Source organism: Carlito syrichta, unplaced genomic scaffold (genome assembly GCF_000164805.1).
Source record: "Carlito syrichta isolate Samal-C Ts95f unplaced genomic scaffold, Tarsius_syrichta-2.0.1 Scaffold288945, whole genome shotgun sequence".
Taxonomy (NCBI): Eukaryota; Metazoa; Chordata; class Mammalia; order Primates; family Tarsiidae; genus Carlito; species Carlito syrichta.
Window position 1 is genome coordinate 415,695 of NW_007233041.1, and position 21,268 is coordinate 436,962.

The 21,268-nt window shown below is 32.5% G+C and overlaps 1 protein-coding gene across 1 annotated transcript in view; it reads left to right on the forward strand.

The window, feature by feature from the left end:
* The window catches only part of HOOK1 (hook microtubule tethering protein 1), a 58,498-nt gene that overhangs the window by 15,781 nt on the left and 21,449 nt on the right, over positions 1–21,268 (forward strand). The window contains exons 4-12 of the mRNA XM_021710430.1: positions 800–850; positions 2,317–2,449; positions 4,343–4,410; positions 5,563–5,625; positions 6,724–6,807; positions 9,874–10,040; positions 15,609–15,749; positions 16,846–17,047; positions 17,584–17,694. Coding sequence (XP_021566105.1) covers positions 800–850; positions 2,317–2,449; positions 4,343–4,410; positions 5,563–5,625; positions 6,724–6,807; positions 9,874–10,040; positions 15,609–15,749; positions 16,846–17,047; positions 17,584–17,694 — 1,020 coding nt within the window. The remainder of the gene's footprint in view (positions 1–799; positions 851–2,316; positions 2,450–4,342; positions 4,411–5,562; positions 5,626–6,723; positions 6,808–9,873; positions 10,041–15,608; positions 15,750–16,845; positions 17,048–17,583; positions 17,695–21,268) is intronic.

Sequence of the window (21,268 nt, forward strand, 5' to 3'; positions counted from 1 at the left end):
ATATCAAAACGCTACCAGTGAGTGGCAATTGAGTTGATACTTCAGTTGTACAACTGCATCTGGTGGCAGACTTTGTCAGAATCTGACACTTATTTTAGTCTGCACGTGGCTCACCCGTTATTTTATTTACCACTTCTGTCTGCACCTCTGTTTTTTAAATTGTGATTTGTATAATTATTTCATATATATTACAATGTAATAATAATGCAATTAAAGTACATTATAAGTGTTAGACGCTTCAATCGTTCCGAAAGCTTCCCCACCCTCCTACCCCCGGTCCGTGGAAAAATTGTCTTCTACGAAACTGGTCCCGATGCCAAAAAAGTTGGGGACTACTGCTGTAGTCTAAAATTGAAAATTGTCTCAAGACAGAAATCCTGGGCTAGTGTAGACTCATCTTTTTGGTTTTCCTTCGTTCAGAAAGCAGTTTTATACTGCCTGTTGTCTAAAGCTTGAAAACATTTGTTTCATGTTATTTTGTCTTGTTTTCTAGTTATTTGTGACAGGAGAGAAAATCTAAACCCTGCTAACTTGCTCATGGCTGGTGGTGGAGATGATTAATACATAAATCTTTAAAGTGGGCACTTGACTTCATTGTGGCTCACTTTAAATAGAATCACCCTAGTTCATTAAACATTGGTTAAATCTCTGATTGTAAATGATCATGTATTTGCTATTATAGAGCTATAATGGGGTTTTTTTGTAATTTTTATTAGGAAAATTTTTTTTGAAAATGTTGGCATAATTTTTCTTTCATTATTAATATGAAATAAGAATTTCTTTTTGTTTTTTACATTAGGCTAGTAATTTAAAGAAGATCCTTCAAGGAATTATGAGTTATTATCATGAGGTATGAAAAATATCTGACTTTGTTTAAATACAAAATACTATATGATAAATATTGACACTGAAAAATTTGGCTTTTTCTTTGTAACATTTAACTGTAATGTAAGTCATAATTTTTAGAACATTCAAATTTTATGAAAATAAACAGGCTTAAGCTTAGATATATTGATTTACAAATTAGCTTTGTTTATGTATTGATACTCTTCAGATTTATTATTTTCAAATAGAATTACCTTCATTTTTTTTTTTTTTTTTTTTGAGTTGGAGTCCCACTCTGTCACCCACACTGGAGTGCAGTGGCCGCTGCCGGCCACCGCAGCCTCTACCTGCCGGGCTCCGGCGATCCTTCCGCCTCAGCCTTCCAAGTAGCTGGAATTACAGGCATGCGCTACCACGCCCAGCTAATTTTTTTTTTTATTTATTGTAGAGGTGAGGTCTCGCTGCCCAGGCGGGTCTCGAACCCGCGGGCTCAGGCAATCCACTCACCTCAGCCTCCCAAAGGCGCGGGATTGCAGGCTGAGCCACCGAGCCCGACTGAATTGCCTTCATTTTTAATGTGATTTGATATTGTGCAATGTTATAAAGTAGACTTTCTAATTAATTGAAGTAATTTTCTACTTAAAATATTTTGACATGTATGTCTAAGGTAAACAATAGCAAAGGCATACTGTAATATTATGCTCGTGCAAGTGAATTGGACAAAATGCAAAATGGAAGTATTATTAAAGTCATATTAGATTTTAAATAATTTGTTTTTCTTTGTTCAGCATCATAACAAGTTCTCTAGTATGGTTTTTTGATATAAGAAGTATATTGCTTAATGATTGGAAACTTTTGGATTGACTTTGCTATCAAATTATTTTTGTTTTTATTTAAATTTATCACACAATTAAACTTGTAATTTCTTTCAAAAATGTTTAATACCCTGACATTTTTCAATTTATTACATGCCTAAAACTCATTTTGAAGCTTTTTTTAATGCCAGGAAATGACAAGCAAAAAATTAAAAGGAAAGATAAGACCAGGGAAAAAATTAATTCATTAGGTTTGTTGTTCATTTGTAAAAGTGCAGTGGTTTATATTGTTACTCTCTGTCAAGTGATCACATATCAAAATATTATGGCTATCCTTTAGGTTAACATAAACCTATTTATTATTTAATAGACAGGCATAAGTTTTGTCATAGTGGACTAGGCCAGGTGCTTCTTAAACAGATTCCTATCTCTAGCAGTGCAAAAAAGATATAATTACAAATCAAAATATAGTTGCTTTTGATTGATTACTCAAAATTTTGGGAGGTTGCCTGAACATTACTAACTGGTTTTAATCAATAATTATTGGTTTGTCATTTGTTAATTTGAGTCATTTCATGAACTTATTTATAATTTATTTTTGTAATAATATTAAATGTGGTGAATTCTTTATCGCCTACATAAATGAGTGATCTAAGTTATTATTTTGTTATTGCAGTTTTTAGGGCAGCAGATTTCTGAAGCACTTATCCCTGACTTAAACCAAATAACTGAATGTTCAGATTCTGTGCAGCTTGGGAGGTTGCTCCAGCTTATATTAGGTTGTGCAGTCAACTGTGAAAAGAAGCAAGGTGAGTTAATTTCAATCATGTGAAGATTTCCACTTTTGAGAAACAACTTATATTGCTATATTAGACAGTGTTAAGATTTACTATTACGGGTTGGCATAAAGGTTTCTAAAATGTAAACCAGTGACTGAGTATCAGAAAGAAAATTTTTATATGTGTTCATCTCTACCATTAAATAGCTGGGGGTTGTTTGTTTTTTTTTTTTTTTTAGAGCAAGTCAGTACTTCTCTATAGGTTTTTATTTTTTACCTAGAAATAATGTCAAAGATCTGTGTATTATGTTTTTCATAAAACGGAGAGACATTTGCTCATGGAATGTTAAAACTTCCCTAAATAATTTCAAATTGACAAGTAGTATTAATTCATTTATAAACCTAGTCATTTTCTGTTATAATTGTGATTCTTTTTATTTTTTCTTTGATTCATGCTTTGTTTATATTTTAATTACTGGTTATATGTAATTTACTTTTGCTTAATTAATCTTACCAAGTTTGCCAGTTTTATTAATCTTTTTTCAAATAACCAACTTCTGGTTTCAGTTCTGTTTTGTTTTTACTGTTTAATTTTGTTCTTTTATCTCATTCTGTTTTCTTATGAATTAACCAGCTGTTCATATTTTAAGTTGTAATTGTTTTTTTAAGCTAGAATTTTTCCTTAAAGTGATGATTTTTTACATCCCTCAAATTTTGGTATTTTAATATATAATATTTTAACAATTTACTCCTAACCAGTAAGCAATTATGTTCTCATATTTTTAAAAGGCAATTCAGTTTCTAGATTTTAAATAAAAGTTTAGCAAGTAGTAAATATAAAGAAATAGTTTTATTTTTGTTATTTAAAAAATCAATACTTTCTAATATTTTTTGAGATATGTGTCTGGGTTCTCAAATTTTAGGTGTAAGCAAATATATTTAAAAACTAATAATTAAAATTTTAAAACAGAACACATGTAGATTATGACCTATCTTCTATACTCTTGTGCTTTGCAGTGAGAATTGATAGAATGGACTGATTTGGTTAACAATACCCTGTGTATCTTGGTGGGGAAGAATATTATTTTTGTGAAGGTTTCAGCAGACTTAAAACACTCCATTATCCAGAAAAACCACTTAAAGGAAATAATTCTAGTGCCTGTGCATTCTCTAATTAATTTTTTTTCTTCCCTAGCCCTTAGTGGATGAGTGAATATTAGAATCTATCAGAATCTTTGTTCACGTCTCTCTTACAAATAAAGGAAAGATTTAGAGAACTTTTAGAAGGTTTCTGATTATTAAAACAATAAGATAAGTATAATAGAAAATAATAAAACCTTAACATTTTTGGAAAATTGTTGTAGCTGGAGAACATACAGTTGAAGTAGACTTAGATCTGCAAATACATGAAGGACTCTTTCTCATAGTTTCTCATTTTCTGTCAAGTCAGAATCACATTGACTTAACTGCATGTACATTTGTGGTGAGATTCAAGGATTCCCTTGATATATAAGACTTAGTGAATGATGGGCAGATGTTTCTAGGAGGCTGTATGAGTGCCTTCTTTGAAAGTCTTCCTGGAATGAACTACATAGGTGATACAATGATTTTTTCTGGAACTAAGATTAGATAAGTATTGTCATAGTTATTTAACGATTGATAGCAATTTCTTCTTTTTTTCTTTCTTGTAAGAAAATTAGAGAGTTTTTTCTTTAGGAGAAAATTAAAATATTTAAAAATATTTATATGAACATTTTCTAGTCTATTTTCAATGGGCATTACTAGTGGAAAAATAATGTATTTGCATAAAGGATTATCTGTGGTAAATGACTTTTTATATTTTGTTAATTGGATAGCTAAATTGTGATGTGTAAAGAGTAGATTTTTTTTTCCAGATTTGATTTTTTTTTTTTTTTAATTATAGAGCACATTCAAAATATAATGACATTGGAAGAGTCTGTTCAACATGTGGTCATGACTGCTATTCAAGAGGTAAGTTATTTCATGTTCATATAAATATGAAAGTCTTAAACCAAATTATATAATACTTTTCATATAAATTTTATAGACGTGAGTCTCTCCTTACGTAAACTTGCCCTTTGCAGTGGGTTTACTTACCTTTAGCGAGTGAGTCTTCCTTTGTTCTCCTCCCCCAAATTTTAAAAGGCTGTCCAACCCAGTTTTAGTACTCTATATGTTAAAAGCTATCTGATAAATTAATATTGCCAAGTTCCTTTAAATAACTTCAGCTAAGCAGGAAAAGCAGGATAAACAGACTCTGACCAGACAGGAATTTTATTCTCTTTTTTTTCTGCCAATTAAAGCAGTCTTTCCTGATAGTTTATATATACCATATGCATTTTCAGAATATTAGAACTATGAGCAAACATGGTGGTATCTAGGTTTTGGAGCCAGGTAACTGGATTTAAGCTAGTCTGGTTATCTAAGTTGGACTGGGATGCAGAATTCATGTGGTACAGTGTTGATTCTTATAATATCAGGATAAAAGATTGAGATGAAATTGAGTGCAGAGGAGATCTGAGGAAAAGTAGAATGAGGGATTAGTGAGGAAAAACAGCTTGGAATGTGTGTATAATTTAGGGGGAGACATCATACAGGGCTTTAGTAGTCTGTGTACTCTGAGTTTGCATTGTTTTCTTGGATTCAGAGCATCACTATATAGAAATAATTTGCCTTTCATGTGGAAAAGTTGTTTTACAGGATCTTTTTTTCATATAGTTATAAATCCTTTTAAAGTTGACTTCTCAAATTAGGAATTTTGCCATATCACTAACTTAAATACTGCATTTAAAAAGTATGAATTTAAGATATATAAGACTCACTGTAAAATTAATGTCGTTTATTCAGTAATGAATCTTTTAGAACTTGTGGTGAAATTGCTTAGTACATGAGTATTTTTGAATATATCTGCATATTTGACTTACAGTGTCCTCACTAATATGCTTTAATGTTATGTTAAATTAAAACTCGAATACAATTTTCATTTGAAGGGTGTTCTAAGCATCATAAAATTAAGACAAGGAAAGCTAAATATAAATCATTTGACTGTCCTTTCAAGTAAATATATTTTTACTTCATAAACGTCTCACTATTGTGTTTAATTCTATTATCTTAATTTCCTAGTTGATGAGTAAAGAAACATTGAACTCTCCCACAAATGATGCCGTTGGAGAATTAGAGCAACAGGTGAGTATCTTAGTATGTGAGGAAAACATAGAAACAGTGAAACAGTTCTTTTGCCAATTGCTGTTGTGAAGCTTACAGATACACAAGAATATTTTCTTCCTTGCAGTTCCCAATTGCATATTGTTATGTATTCCTTCATGAATGCAAGTAGTGTTGGCCTCCAGACTTTTTGTGATCATGCTCGAAGAGTTGAGTGGCATTGAATGTTCTTTCTGATATTAATAATGCGTATTTGATCCATGCTATGTGGTTCCACAGTTAAATAGTAGACAGCTAAAAAAAAATCTACTAAGTCTTATTTTATCTAATAAGATAATATATTTTGTCACTGTTGCTATCCTCTCACTTGATGTTGAAGAAACAGCTCAAAGGCACTAAACTCCAGGCTCCTTTCTCCAGTTCTACTTCAGGACTATTTTATAGGGGGGAAAGTCACTCTGTTACAATTTATAACCCAATATGAGATGTAGGGGAAAGGATAAGAGGGGAGGCAAATGCATCGAGTACTTTTTCTCTTATATTTTTAGAAATCCTTTTTTACCGATGTCATCAATCATCTCAAGGAGTATTTCGAATTAAATTTTTTAAATAAAAAATCTGTTTAAACATGCTGTGTTCTTTCTAATTTTTTCTGTGATGAAACTAAAGAGTGCTTCCTCTAATACTCAAAAAAATTTTTCACTAAGATGTACATACTGTTTTATTTCTTTGGGACCATAGTCTTAAATGTTAATGAGGCTGTGTAATCACACAAAGACAACAAGTTAAGACTCATTTGTTATCAGGTAAATTAAAAAAAACATTTTCAGTCCTAATGTGTATATGTATTATGAGAGAAATGTGTATTATGAGAGAAATGTGTGGAGGGATTGGGGTAGGGGGTGGTGTCTGGCTCTGTCACCCAGGATGGAGTGCAGAGTCACAATCATAGCATATTGCAGGTTGCAGCCTCTAACTCCTGGGTTCAAGTGATCCTCCTTCCTTGGCCTTCCAAAGCACTGGGATTATAGGAGTGGGCCGCCATACCCAGCCATGAGGATATCTTTCTATTTGTGCCAAAATGTGATTTACTAATAACTTGAACATTTTATATTTTAGCTTAAAAGGGTCTTGGAAGAACTTCAGGAAGCACTAGCAGAAAAAGAAGAACTGAGGCAAAGATGTGAAGAACTGGACATGCAGGTACAGAAAAAAACTCTGAGCTGAGAAAAATTTCATCTTTAAGTTGGCAAAAGTTTTTTTATTTTAATTAACGGGCAGTGTATTTTGTAGATTGTGTTTTACTTCACAGAAGGAACATTAAAACAATTTATTATAGGCTTAAATATTCAAGTATAAATTTTATAAATATTTTCCAAGAGTTGAAGTTTTCTGGCCCATTCCTTTGAGAAAATTATTCCACTGATTGTAGATTTTTATTTAGATGAAGACTCAGTTTTCTTTTTTTTTGTAATATTGGAATACTAAAGTCTCTACTTCATAGTGTGTTTGTGAATATTAAATGAGTTAATTTATGGAAGTATTTAGTAGTGCCTAACCCTCAATAAACTGAAGTACATACTCTTTGTCTCTCTGTTTCATATATATGTATGTAGTCTCTCATGCCAAGTTTTTGCTAACATGTATCTACATATGAACATTTGTGTATATAATCCTCGTGTTCATATGCACATACGTGTTGGCAAAATAAACTTGGCATGAGCAACACTAGTTAATGGTTAAGTGAGTAGATTGTCAAACAAAGATACCTGTATTCAGAATCTGGCTGTGTTATTCAGGTTCTGAATACAGGTATCTTTGTTTGACAATCTACTCACTTAACCATTAACTGTGTTACTAACTGGTTTTACACTCTCAGGCACATTACTTAATTTCTCTATACTTCAGCTTTCTCATTTGAGAAATGGAGTGATGATGGTAAATATCTTCCAGAGTGGTTGTGAGGATTAAGTGAATTAGTATATATAAAGCCAGAGTCTGGCACAGAAGTGCTGTGTGTATGTTTGCTTATCTTGTTACTGTTATATAAAAATATAAATGTTAAATTTTGCATAAATCTAGAAAAGGGTATATAAAAGGTTGTGTACCTTCATCATATGCTGTGTGTTAGTTACGTTTTTTTGTTCAAGTAATGAGTTAAATAGCTGACTCTCTGGAAAGCATAGGACAAGGAGCAATGATTGTGGTAGCATTATCCTTGCTAGATAAAGTAATATATAAAATGACAGGGCTGGGTAATATTTCCAACCCTCAAGGTTTTACAAATAATGAAAAGGGAAAAACTTGGGTCAGGGTGTCTAACTATTTAGGGTGGTGGCAGCATTAGAATTCAGGTCTTCTAATTTCATCTTTAAAAAACAGTGCCTGTAGTTCCAGCTATTTGGAAGGCTGAGGCGGAAGGATCGCCAGAACCCAGCAGGTCGAGGCTGCAGTGGCCGGGAGTGTGCCACTGCACTCCAGTCTGGGCAACAGAGTGAGACTCCAACTCAAAAAAAAAAAAACCAGTCCTCTGTATTTGAATGAAGTAAACGTCTCAAGTACAGGGGGAAATTCTGTTCTCCTTTGCATCTTTCCTAACTACTGTTGTAACACATACCCTCACACATATGCAAAATACCTGAAATGGTTATTTTCAAACCTATAAGTCTCATGGGATCTCCGTACAGTTTTCTGAGAAATTCTTATTCAATAAAGAACACAAGATTCTGCATTAAAAGATTTACGTGTTTGTAACAAATAATAAAGAGTATCTGATCTGGTTTTTGGTAAAAAATACAGAAATTCCAAACAGGGATAGAAGCAGGTGCAAAGTGAACCTAAAGACCATATCACCACAGGATCTTGTTAAAGGAGATGCCAGGAACCACCTAGGATTCCAAGTCATGGTTCTGGGATTGATCCAGGAAATTTGCATATTCCCCACTCCTTCTCCCTCAGGTCTGTGATAGAGATGGCTCTGGAATCACCAAAACATAGGGATAGTATCTAGTTTGCTTACTTACCGGGTGTTCATAACTGAAATTTGCCCTTGCCTTTGTTTTTTTTCCTTGTTTGGAGGATTCCTATCTCTAAATACGTTTTGAAAACCGAGGGTGTTGTTTCTCTTCTATCATTGACAGTCTCTACCCTCAAGCTCGAATAAGATACTCTTTTCTTTTCTCTGTGCCTCACCCTTACCCTGTGGTGTGCTTCTATGAAAGACCTTCAACATCTTTTACTTAATTGACTTAATAGTTTAATTTCTACTGTAAGGGTCTTTTTTATTTTATTTTATTTTATAATGTGGGGTACAATTCACGGTTAGGTATACAAATGTTCATTATGCAGGTACTCTTGTAGATGAGGTGTACCCCTCCCTCCCCTGGCAGTTTCCCTTAACTGCCAATCCCATCCCCCTCTCCCCTGGCAGTTTCCCATTACTGCCAACCCGTTTTTTATAGTATTATGATAATTGTTCAAGGCCCACTTTTGAGTGAGAACATATGACACTCTGTTCTTTGTTTCTGTGATAGATCACTGAGTATCACAAGCATGCGCCACCATGCTTGGCTAACTTTTTTATTTATTGTAGAGATGAGGTCTCACCAAACCCAGGCTAGTCTCGAACTTGTGAGATCAAGCAATCTTCTCACATCAGCCTCCCAAAGTGCTAGAATTACAGGTGTGAGCTACTGTACCTGGCTTTACTTTAGATATTTTTATCCATTTTTAAACATAAGCAAACAGTCCTAGTGCGCAAATGGAAGCAGTTTAACTTTTTGTTACTGGTTCATTAATCAAGTCTGCTCGTTTCTTGAATATGTGATGTGTGACTGATAATTTTATACTATAAACTTAAAATGAACTCAAAATGGCAACTTTGAACATACGTGTATATTTTGGCATAGTAAGTGACAGCATCCTGAAAAAGAGTTTATACCTAAATAGACGATATTTATCATTTGATGTTCCTTTTACACATCAAATTTTAGAGACTTAACATTTCCTCAGTTAAGGCAACCATAACATTTAAAAAATATTCTTTCTTTGTTTTTACCATATATGTATTGATTTGATTTTTTTTGTTGTTATTATTGATACAACCTCTTAGATTCTGAATTCCAAAGTGAAAGGATCCTTAGAAATCATCTAGTGTGATTAACTAAGCTATTTAATGGCTTAGTCAGATTTAGAATCTAGAATGTGACTCTAAGATTTTTTTTTTTTTTTTTTGCTATTGATGCTTATATTTGTATGTTTGTTTCTTAGGTGACTGCACTTCAAGATGAAAAGAATTCACTGGTTTCTGAAAATGAGATGATGAATGAAAAACTTGACCAGTTGGATGGTTCTTTTGAAGATCCAAACACAGTGGTCGCTAAAAAGTATTTTCATGCACAATTACAACTAGAACAATTACAGGAAGAAAACTTCAGGTAGCATTTTTAGTCGAAATTATTTTCTTGTCTATTAAAATAGCTGAAAAGTCATCATATTAACCACTAATTACTAAGCATTGTTAGCATGTTTAGGATACTAAGCTACTGAAAATACTAAATGGTATATATAAGTGGTTCCTGTCTTCACAGGGCTTATAGCCCAGTTAGGAAATGGGATATGTACATAGAGACAAAATAATTTAAAATAGTATGTGATCAGGGCCAAATCAAAGTTTTAGGCAATCCAGTAGGAGTTCAAGGGAGTGAGTACTGAAGCCTGGGAAGAATGAGGAGTTTCTCACACAGGAAAGGTAACTCTATAATAAAAAAACAAATGAAAAAAAGTAGTTCTGAAGTTAAAGAGGTGCTTTCCACTACAACTTTTATATTTCTTCTCTAAAAGAAAGCCAGACATTGTTACCTTTAATAAACATTGATTGTCTCCTATATGCTTACCACTGAACCTTGGTGCTATAAGACCTTGAGGGCAGGCACTCTAATTGTACTATACATATTTTTTATTACTTAATTTTGCCATAATTTCAGACTCAGAAACAAAGTGGCAGGAGTACTACAAGGAACCTTTTTATACCTTTTGTCAGATTCAACAGCTTTCACAATTTTCTCCATTTTTTAATGAGTCTCTGTATATATTTGTATAGATTCACATATTTTTTTTCTGAACTTTTTGAGAGTAAGAGGAACACATGCCTCTTTATCCCTAATACTTCAGTGTGTATTTCCTAAGAATAAGGAAATTCTCTGAGAATTTGATTTTCACATTATTTTGAAAAATGATATAAGCATTAAAATGTGGGTCTTTTTCTGCACTCTTAATTCATTTTTGTTGATGAATTTATCTAGCTTTATGCCTATATGACACTGTCTTAATTACTGTAGTATTAGAGTTTGTCTTTTGAAATCTGGTAGTGTAAGTATTCCAGTTTTGTTCTTTTCAAAATTTGTTTTGGCTATTCTAAATCTTTCACATTGTCACATAAAATTGAGAATCAGTCAGTCAGTTTCTATTAAAAATCCTTTCGGGATTATGATTTAGCTTGCATACAATTGATAACTATATTGAGAGCTCCTATCTATAAATATGAACTCATTTTTTCATTTCTCTTAGCAATGTGTTGTGTTTGGCTTAGAAGTCTTATATATGTCTTCTGTTAATTTTATTCCCAAGTATTTTTATATTTTTGGTGCTACTGTAAATGCAATTTGAAAGTTATTGTGAAAATTTACTGCTATTAGGTAGATAGATGCACAGTGGATTTTTATGTATTGAAACTTTGATCATGTATCTTGAAACTTTTATACTTCGCAGTTTCTTAATTCACTTATTGATTCTAGTAGTTTGTTTCGACTTAAAAATTCTTGAAGACTCTAAAAAAAAAAAAACCTAAAGAATCTACTGTCTTAGTCCATTCCTGCTGAAGTAGCAAAAATACCATAAACTGAGTAACTTACAAGCAATAAAAATGTATTGCTTATAGTTCTAGAAGCTGGGAACTTCAAGATCAAGACACCAATGTCTGATGAAGGATCATCTCTGCTTCAAAGATGGTGCCTTTTTGCTGCATCCTCAGACAGTAGAAGGAATCAGGGAGCTCCCTTCAGCCTCTTTTATAAGAGTACTAATCCCATTCATGAAGGAGGGGCCCCTTAACTAAATAACTCCCCAAAAGATCCCACCTTTTAATACCACCATAGTGGGTATTGGGTTTCAACACGAATTTTGGAGGAACACATTCAGATCATAGAATTTAGTCATCTAATCTATTAATGGAGCTTTATATCTTTTATTATTTCTGACTTGTCTTTATTTTTTTTTGCTTTGTTGCAAGAGCAGCTGTCCTTGCTTTTTCCTGGTCTTTGGAGGAAAATGTTCAATTAAGTGTCATCAAGAATGATGCTAGCTGTAGCTTTTTATCAGATTGAAGGAGTTCCCTTTGTTTCTGGCTTTTAAGAGTTTTTTTTTTCCCCATCATAATTGGGTGTAGATTTTTGTCAAATGATTTTTCTGCATTTTGAAAAAAGTTTTTATTATTCTTTTAATATAGTCTTTTAATATATTATTCTTTTAATATATTCTTTTTGAATGTTAAAAATCTTATATTCTAGAGATAATCCACTTTGTTCGTATTTTATTATCCTGTATAAATAAATATGTTTGTGTGTATATGAAACTAGATTCAGTTTGCTAATATTTTGAAAGAATTTTTGTAACTGTCTTTGTAATAGATACTGGCCTGAAACTTTCTTCTTGTTGTAATGTCTTTTTCAGTTATCACAGTTCTGCTACTCTCAGAATATCCAAGAAGTATTCCCTCCTTCTCTATTTTCCGAAAGAGTTCATGTGAAAATATTATTAGTTCTTTCTTAAATGTTTGATGCACTTTGTCAGTAATGCAATTTGGGTCTGTGGTTTTCTTTGTAAAAGGGCTTTTAATGACAAATTTAATTTTTTAATGGTCAAAGGACTTTTCATATTTCCTGTCTCATCTTATGTCAGTTTGGTATGTTGTATTTTTCAGTGTATCTGTTTATTTTGTTGGCATGAAGCTGTTCATGATTATTCTCTTATTATTTTGATACTATAAAAGCTGTGGTGGTATACCCTTTTTATCTATCCTTTTATATTCCTGATATTGCTTCTGTTTTCTTTCACTTTTCTTGATCACTCTTACTAGGGGTCATCAATTTTATTGATTTTTAAAATACCCTTATTGACTTTCTATATTTTTAGTTTTAGATCTCTGTTCTTTCTTAATACTTACTCTGGATTTAAATTTCTCTTCTTTTTCTACCTTCTTGAAGTTGAATTCAGGTCACTGATTTTAAACCTTTCTTCATTTCTAACATAAACCTTTAAAGCCAAGAAACACTTGGCTTTAAAGAGACACTTGACTTGGGGTGGGGGTTGTGTCCCCAAAATTTGATTGATTGTCTTTTTTGTTATTGTTTGAAGCATTTTCTAAATTCCCCTGTGAGTTCTTCCTTGACTCGTGGGCTATTTAGAAATATGTTGTTTAATTTCCAAATGCTTAAAGCTTTTCTAAACTGTTTATTGTAACTGATTTCTAATTTAATAAGCCTTTATCACTAGAGAACATGCTCCATGAGATTTCAGTCTTTTGATTTATTAAGACATTTTATTGCTCATCATATATTTTATTGTGTTGAGTGTTACATGTGCACTTGCAAAGAATGTGTACTCTGTACTTTTGGGCTTATGTTTTCTATAAATGTCAGATACATCAAGCTGGCTAATAATATTATTCAGATCTCTTCTGTATTTTTACTGATATTTTTGTTTTAGCATTTATTGTGAGACGTGTTAAAATTTCAAACAGTGACTGGATTTATGAATTACTACCTTTGGTTTAAATTTGTTTTTGCTTTGTGTATTTTAAAACTATGTTTTTATGTGTATATACATTCATGATGTGTCTTTTTTATGAATTGGCTTTTTATAATTATGAAATATCTCTATTTTTGTTCGTACTTTTTGTCTTAAAACTTACTTTGTTTGAGGCTATAGTAACTAAAACAACATGGTACTAGTACAAAAATAGATCAAAGGAATAGAATGGACAACCCTAGAAATAAAGCTACATTTCTACAACCAACGAATCTCTGAGAAAACCAACAAAAATAAACAATAGGAAAGGACACACTATTCAGTGAATGGTGGTGGGATAATTAGCCATATGCAGAAGAATGAAATGGATCCCCTTACATCTTTACCATATACAAAAATTAGCTCAGATCAATTAAAGACTTAAACATAAGACATGAAACTATTTAGAAATCCTAGGCAAAAACCTAGGAAAAACTCTCTGGATGTTGGCCTAGGCAAAAAATTAATGATGAAGACCCCAAAGGCAAATGAGGCAAAAACAAAAATAGAGAAATTAAGTTAATTGAAAAGCTTCTGCCCAGCAAAATAAATAACCAAAAGAGTGCACAGAAAATCTACAGAATTGAAGAAAATATTTTCAAATTATGCCTCAGACAAAGGACTAATATCAAATAGCTCAACATGAAAAGAAAAACTAGCAACTTATCAAAAAATGAAAAAAGGATATAGATAAACACTTCTCAAAAGAAGACATACAAGTGGCCAGCAAACTTTATGAAAGAATGTTCAACATCACTAATCATCAGAGAAATGCACATGAAAACCACCATCTTACACTGGTCAGAATGACTATCATTAAAAAAAAAAATCAAAGAACAACAGATGCTGGCTGGAATGTGGTAAAAGGGGAATGCTTTTCATACACTGTTGATGGGAATGTAAACTAGTTCAACCTCTATATAAAACAACATGGAGATTTCTCAAAGAACTTAAAAGTACATCATTCAACCCAGTAATTCACTACTGAGTATCTACCCAAAGGAGAAGAAATCATTATATAAAGAGGATGCCTGCACTTGTATATTCATTTCAGCACTGTTCACAATAGCAAAGTCATGGAACCAACCTAAGCATCCATCAGCAATTGACTGGATAAAGGAAATGTGGTATACATACACCATGGAATACTGTGTAGACATAGAAAGTAAATCATGTTCTTTGCAGCTAGAGTAGAGCTGGAGAAGCAGAAACAAAACCAAATGTCACATGTTCTCATATGTGCGAGTTAAATGGGTATAAAGATGGAAATAACAGACATGGGACAAAATGGGGAGCAAAGTTTCAAAATCTATACCTGTTGGGTACAGTGTTCATTAGTTGGGGATTGGGGACACCTGAAGCCCAATCCCCACCAGTATGTGTTATGCCCATGGAGCAAACATGCTCTTGCACCCCCTGAATCTAAAATTTTAAAAATTGTAAAAAATAAGAAATATTTGATATTAAGGTAGCCATCCCAGCTTTCCTTGGTTACTGCTTACGTGGCATATATTTGTTTCACTTTTTCATTTTATTTATTTCTTTATATTTAAGATATCTCTTGTAATTAGCATATGTTTGCACCTTTTAATTCTGATTGTCTCTGTGTCTTTAATTTGTGTTTTCATTTACCTTTTATGTAATTATGATATGGCTGTATTTAGATCTATTAATTTACTGTTTTTCATTTGTCATATTTGTTCTTTTTCTTTCCTTCTTTCTTTTGGGCTAGTCAAACAATTTTTAACATTTGATTTTACTATGTTGTCACTTTCGTTTTTGTTGTTGCTCTAGGGTTTGTAATATGTGTTCCTCAATGTATCACAATCTACACAGTTAATATTGTGCCACTTTGCATGCTATGTATATTTTAAAATGCATTTGTATCTTATGCATTTTCTCTTCATCTTTGAAATTAAAATTTGTTAGGACTAGGGATAACTAAGTATGGTAATTCATAAGTGAAAATGAACATTTAGAACATTGCGTTTACTTCTTAGATCTTTCGCAAAATTAATAGCTGAAAAGTATGTTATTTTTATAATCTTTTCTCTTTTGAATGTAGAATTTAAAAAAATTTTAATATGTTATCCTAAGCTCATGTCTCAGTAAAAAAGCAAATCATAGAAATTATATTACAAATATTTTCTTTGTTCAAGGCTTGAAGCTGCAAAAGATGATTACCGTGTTCACTGTGAAGAACTTGAAAAGCAACTGATTGAATTTCAGCATAGGAATGATGACTTGACTAGCCTTGCTGAAGAAACTAGAGCCCTGAAAGATGAAATAGATGTTCTTAGGTATGGAATGTCTAAATATAATTATACCACTTCTAAGTTATTATTTAATCAATTTGAGTATTTCATATTTTAATCAGGGATTGTTAGGCTTATTCTGTATGTCAAGTATTGATATATATTGAAGGCTACTAGTCTTCTTTTATGCTTGTTGATTGTAATTGCAATTCAAGGATAATATTCATTTCTTCTTAGAACAATTTCACATTAGAACCTATAAACCCCACATGAGACCTTTTTCTTAAAATTTATCAACTGCATTATTTATAGATACATTTAACTTGGTCTCCTTGTTATCCATCATTATATTTGTGAAACTTTTGTGTAAGGAAATGTATTCTCAGTTTGTATTTTGACATTTGATAAAAGATATAGACAAGCATCCTAGCATTTATTTCATGGAGAATTATCTTTTGACAATATAAAACTTATATTTAGCTTTTGCCTCTGAAATATTACTTAGTGAACAGAGTAGTCACATGATCTTTATATTTTATGTTAATTTTTCCTTATTTTCTATAGTTTGTAATATCCATTTGAAACAACATTTTTATAATCATTCATTTGAAACTGCTGGTGATAATGAAGTGATTTGGTTTGTTTGGTTACTTATTTAAGTCAGATAAGCAAAACTCCAAAGGAGTGATTTGCTAGACAAATTTATAAATTGAATCAACTTTTTAAGTACGGTTTATCAAATACTTAGAATAAAACTACATAAATGAAATACATAAAGCAGGTTCACCCATAAGCTAGAGTGGCTCAGAATTGTTCAATTGTATGTAAAAACTATTCTTTTTTATACATTGTGCTAATATGTAAAGCAGCTTGAAAATTTAGTTTGTCCAATTTGGAGCATTTTTATTTTGATAGCTTTGTACCCAAAAGGTTGAATTGTAGATGGTTTTAGGCTCAAGTCTGTTTCTAAAGTTCTCACAAAGTTTACAATTTCTTTTTCTTGTTTCTGTCTCTCATTTTTTTTCTTTTCTTTCTTTTTTTTGGGGGGGGGTATAGCTTTTAAGATTCCTTTTACAACCGAAATAAAATTATGTGCACATACTAGTTTTTACACAGTAATGCTTAGTCTTTACTATTACAGGGCTACTTCTGATAAAGCAAATAAACTGGAATCAACAGTTGAGATATATCGTCAGAAGCTACAAGATCTGAATGACCTTCGCAAGCAGGTGAAATCTTTACAGGAAACCAACATGATGTATATGCATAATACAGTCAGCTTAGAAGAAGAACTAAAGAAGGCGAATGCAGCACGTACACAATTAGAAACATACAAAAGACAGGTAAGAAAATATCTTTAATTGATAAATTTGAATTCAGTGATGTTATTCCATTTGATCCTTTGAGAATGGGTGCAGAAATTAAGAAGCATTGCATATAATAAGCTGTGAATTTATTCTGATGAATTTCTTCTATCTATAATTTTGATTTGGGTTGATAATTGAGTTTGAGTTTTCTGGGTCCTTTGCCTTTTTATTGCCCTTCTGAGTTTGTTTTTTATTTTTGAACTTGTTCATTAGCATTTCTGGTAACCAGTGGTAAATACCTAAAGAATGGAACTGTCACCTAAAATAATCTCTTTTGCTATTTATCAAACAACATTAGAATTGAAGGTGATTTTTAATTTTTTGGCGAAGTTATTATTTGAGCATTTAAAATTTTTGCTAATTTTTATTATCTACATGCTACTTTCCACAAATGTTTAGGGTTAGACTGTAATTTTAGTGTATTTTATTTCCAACTAGCTTCTCATTTACTCAACTCTGAAAGACTATCAATTTTATATACTGTTATTTTTTACTTTTGCTTCTGACATAAGGTTCAGGATCTTCATGCTAAACTTTCCTCTGAATCCAAAAGGGCGGACACACTAGCATTTGAAATGAAACGACTTGAAGAAAAACATGAAGCTTTACTTAAGGAAAAAGAGGTAAGCGTAAATATAACTGATAAGGAATATATCATTCTTCTTTTGGTTTTATACTACCCTTGCTGTTCCTAGAATGCTAGTGATATTAACCAGTTCTGTCTTCCTTCAAACTGAAAATCTTTACGTGAAAGACAGTCTTGTAAAAATGACTATTTCTTCTTCATTCAATATTGTTAGTTTTCTTGACAAGGGAAGATGAATTAACGGAGCCAAGGTCATAAGTCTTAGTGAATGTTCTAACTCTAGACTGTTAACTTCTTGATTGCAAGGACCATAGGTAACAATTTTGTGACCGCTTTATTAAGATGTAATTTATATATCATAAATTTCACTTATTTAAAATATACAAGTCAGTGGTAAGTATATTCATAGGGTTGTGCTACCATCACTATAATCAAATTTTAGACACTGCCATCACCATGCTTATCAGCAGTTGCTCTACATTCTGTTCCCTTTTCCCCCAGTTTGAGCAAGTGTTAATGTACTTGCTGTCTACAGATTTTCCTAGATTATTGAGAATATATAATAAGTTACTTGGTGGATTTTGTGACTGATTCTTTCAAGGTTCATCAATGTTGTATATATCAGTGCTTTATTCCTTTTATTGTTGAATAATGCTCCATTGTGTGGATATACCACATTTTGTTAACCCATTCACCAGTTTGTGGACATTTGAATTTTTTCTACTTTTTGGCTGTTATGAATAATGCTGCTATGAACATTTATGTACAAACTTTTATTTGTGTACGTTTTCCTTTCTCGTGAGTTTATACACAGGAATGGTATTGCTGGGTTAACATTTTTTATTACTTGACTTTTTGATTTTTAGCTATCCTAGTAGATGCAAAGTGTCATGTCATTGTGATTTTGATTTGCATTTCTTTACTGATGATGATGTTAAGCACCTTTCATGTACTTATGGGCCATTTGTATATCTTCCTTGAAAAAAATGACTCTTCACATCCTTTGTCCATGTTTTACTTAGGTTATATGCCTTTTTATTATTGAGTTATAAGAGTTCTTTATATATTGTAGATAGAAGTACTTTGTTAGATATATGGTTTACAAATATTTTTTCCTGTTCTGTATGTTATCATCTCACTTTCTTGATTGTGTTATTTGCAGCCAACGTTTTTCATTTTGATGAGGTCAGAGTTATCTATTTTTTCTTTTGTTGCTTGTGCTTTTTTGATGATATTTATAAGAAACTATTGTGTAACTTAAGGTACAAAGATTTACTCCTGCATTTTGCCTTTAGGAGTTTTATAGTTTTACCTTTTATATTTGGTCTATGATCCATTTTGTACATGGTGTGAGCTAGGGGTCTAACTTTATTCTTTTGTGTGGTGTTATCCAATTGTCCCAGGACCATTTGTTGATAAAGTGATTATGTCCCCCATTGAATTGTCTTGATCAGGGATCTGTGGACTGTGGACTGGTACCAGTCTGTGGCCTGTTAGGAATTGAGCCACATAGCAGGAAGTGAGCAGGGGGCGGGGGAAGCAGAGCTCCATCCACCTCCTGTCAGATCAGCGGTAGCATTAGATTCCTTTTTTTTTTTTTTTTTGAGTTGGAGTCTCACTCTGTCGCCCAGACTGGAGTGCAGTGGCCGCTCCCGGCCACCGCAACCTCGACCTGCTGGGCTCCGGCGATCCTTCCGCCTCAGCCTTCCAAGTAGCTGGAACTACAGGCCTGCACTACCACGCCCGGCTAATTTTTTTATTTTATTGTAGAGATGAGGTCTCACCTGCCCAGGCGGGTCTTGAACCCACGGGCTCAGGCAGTCCACTCACCTCAGCCTCCCAAAGGTGCGGGATTACAGGCTTAGCACCGAGCCCTGCAGCATTAGATTCTTATAGGAGCACAAACTCTATTGTAACTGTGCATGTTGAGGGTTCTAGGTTGCACGTTCCTGATGAGAATCTAATGCCTGATGAACCCCCCTCCAACTCCCCACCCCACCCCCATCAGTGGAAAAATTGTCTTCCGTGAAACCCGTCCCTGATGTCAAAAAGGTTGGGGGACACTGGTCTTGATAACTTTGTTAAAAATTGACCATGACACTGCAAGATATATACATGTCACTATACATTTGTGAAAACCCATAGAGTATATAACAAAAAAGAGTGAACCCTAATGTGTACCGTGAACTTTCATTAAGGTAGTGTATCAGTGTTGGCTCATCAGTTCTAACAAATTACCACACCAGTGCAAGATGCTAACATAGGGAAAACAAGGAGTTGGGAGAAGGATGAGGGAAATATATGGGAACTCTGTACTTTCTGTTTAATGTTTCTGAAAATCTAAAACTGCTAAAAAATTAATAAAATCTGTTAATTTTTTTAAAAGGGAAAATGATTTGACCATAAATGTAAGGGTTTATTTCTGGTTTTTTAATTCTCTGTTATTGCGCTTTGTCTAATCTTATGCTAGTACCACACTAGTATATTGATCATTGATTACTGAAGTTTTGTAGTTTAATTCTTGAAATTGGGAAGTATGCGTTCTCCAATTTTATTATTCCTTTTCAAGATTTAAAAAAAATTTCTGAGTCCCTACCATTTCCATGTGAATCTCAGAATCAGTTTTTCAATTCCTACAAAAAAAGCAGCTGAGATTTTGATAAGAATTTTTGTATGTTGCCACTTAGTAGGATTACTTTTCTGATCCAAAAGTGTGGAATATGATCTTATTTATTTAGGTCTTAAGTATCTTCAACAATGTTTGGTAGATTTCAGTGTGCACAACTTGCACATTTGAAAACTGCATTCCTAAGTGCTTTACTCTTTTTGTTATTTTTAAATGAAACTATTTCTAAATTTCATTTTTGGATTTTTTATTGTTGACATATAGAAATACAGTTGATTTTTGAATATTGATCTTGACCCTTTTAACTTTGTTGCATTTGTTTAGTAGTTATTGTTTTTGGGTGGATTTCTTAGGATTTTCTATATATAAGATTAGGACATCTGCAAATAGAATTAGATTTACTTCTTCCTTTGCAATCCAGATACCTTGTATTTCTTTTTCTTGATAAATTGTACTGGCTGGAACTTTCAGTATAATGTTGAATAGAAATAGCAAGAACAGATATCATTCTATTAGTCCTGATCTTAAGAGAAAAGCATTCAGTCTTTTATCAATAAGTATGATATTAGCTGTGCATTTTCTTAAAAATATGCCCTCTATGAGTTGTAGAAGTTTCCTTCTAGTCCTAGTTTGTTGCATGCTGATATCATAAAAGGATATTGGATTTAGTCATATGCTTTTTCTGGATCAGTAAGATGACTCATAACTTTTATACTTTAATATATTAATATGGTATATCACATTGATTGTTGGATCTTAAACTAATCTTGCAATTCTAAGATAAATTCTGCTTGGTCATATTATATGCTTTTTAAAATATGTTGCTGGGTTCACTTTGCAAGTAATTTGTTGAATTTTTAAAATCTATATTATAAGGGATATTGCTTTGTATTATTCTTGCGAATCATCATCTGGATTGGTTATTAAGATCATCCTGGCCACACAGAATGAGTTGGGGAATTTTCCCTGCTTTTTTATGTTTTGG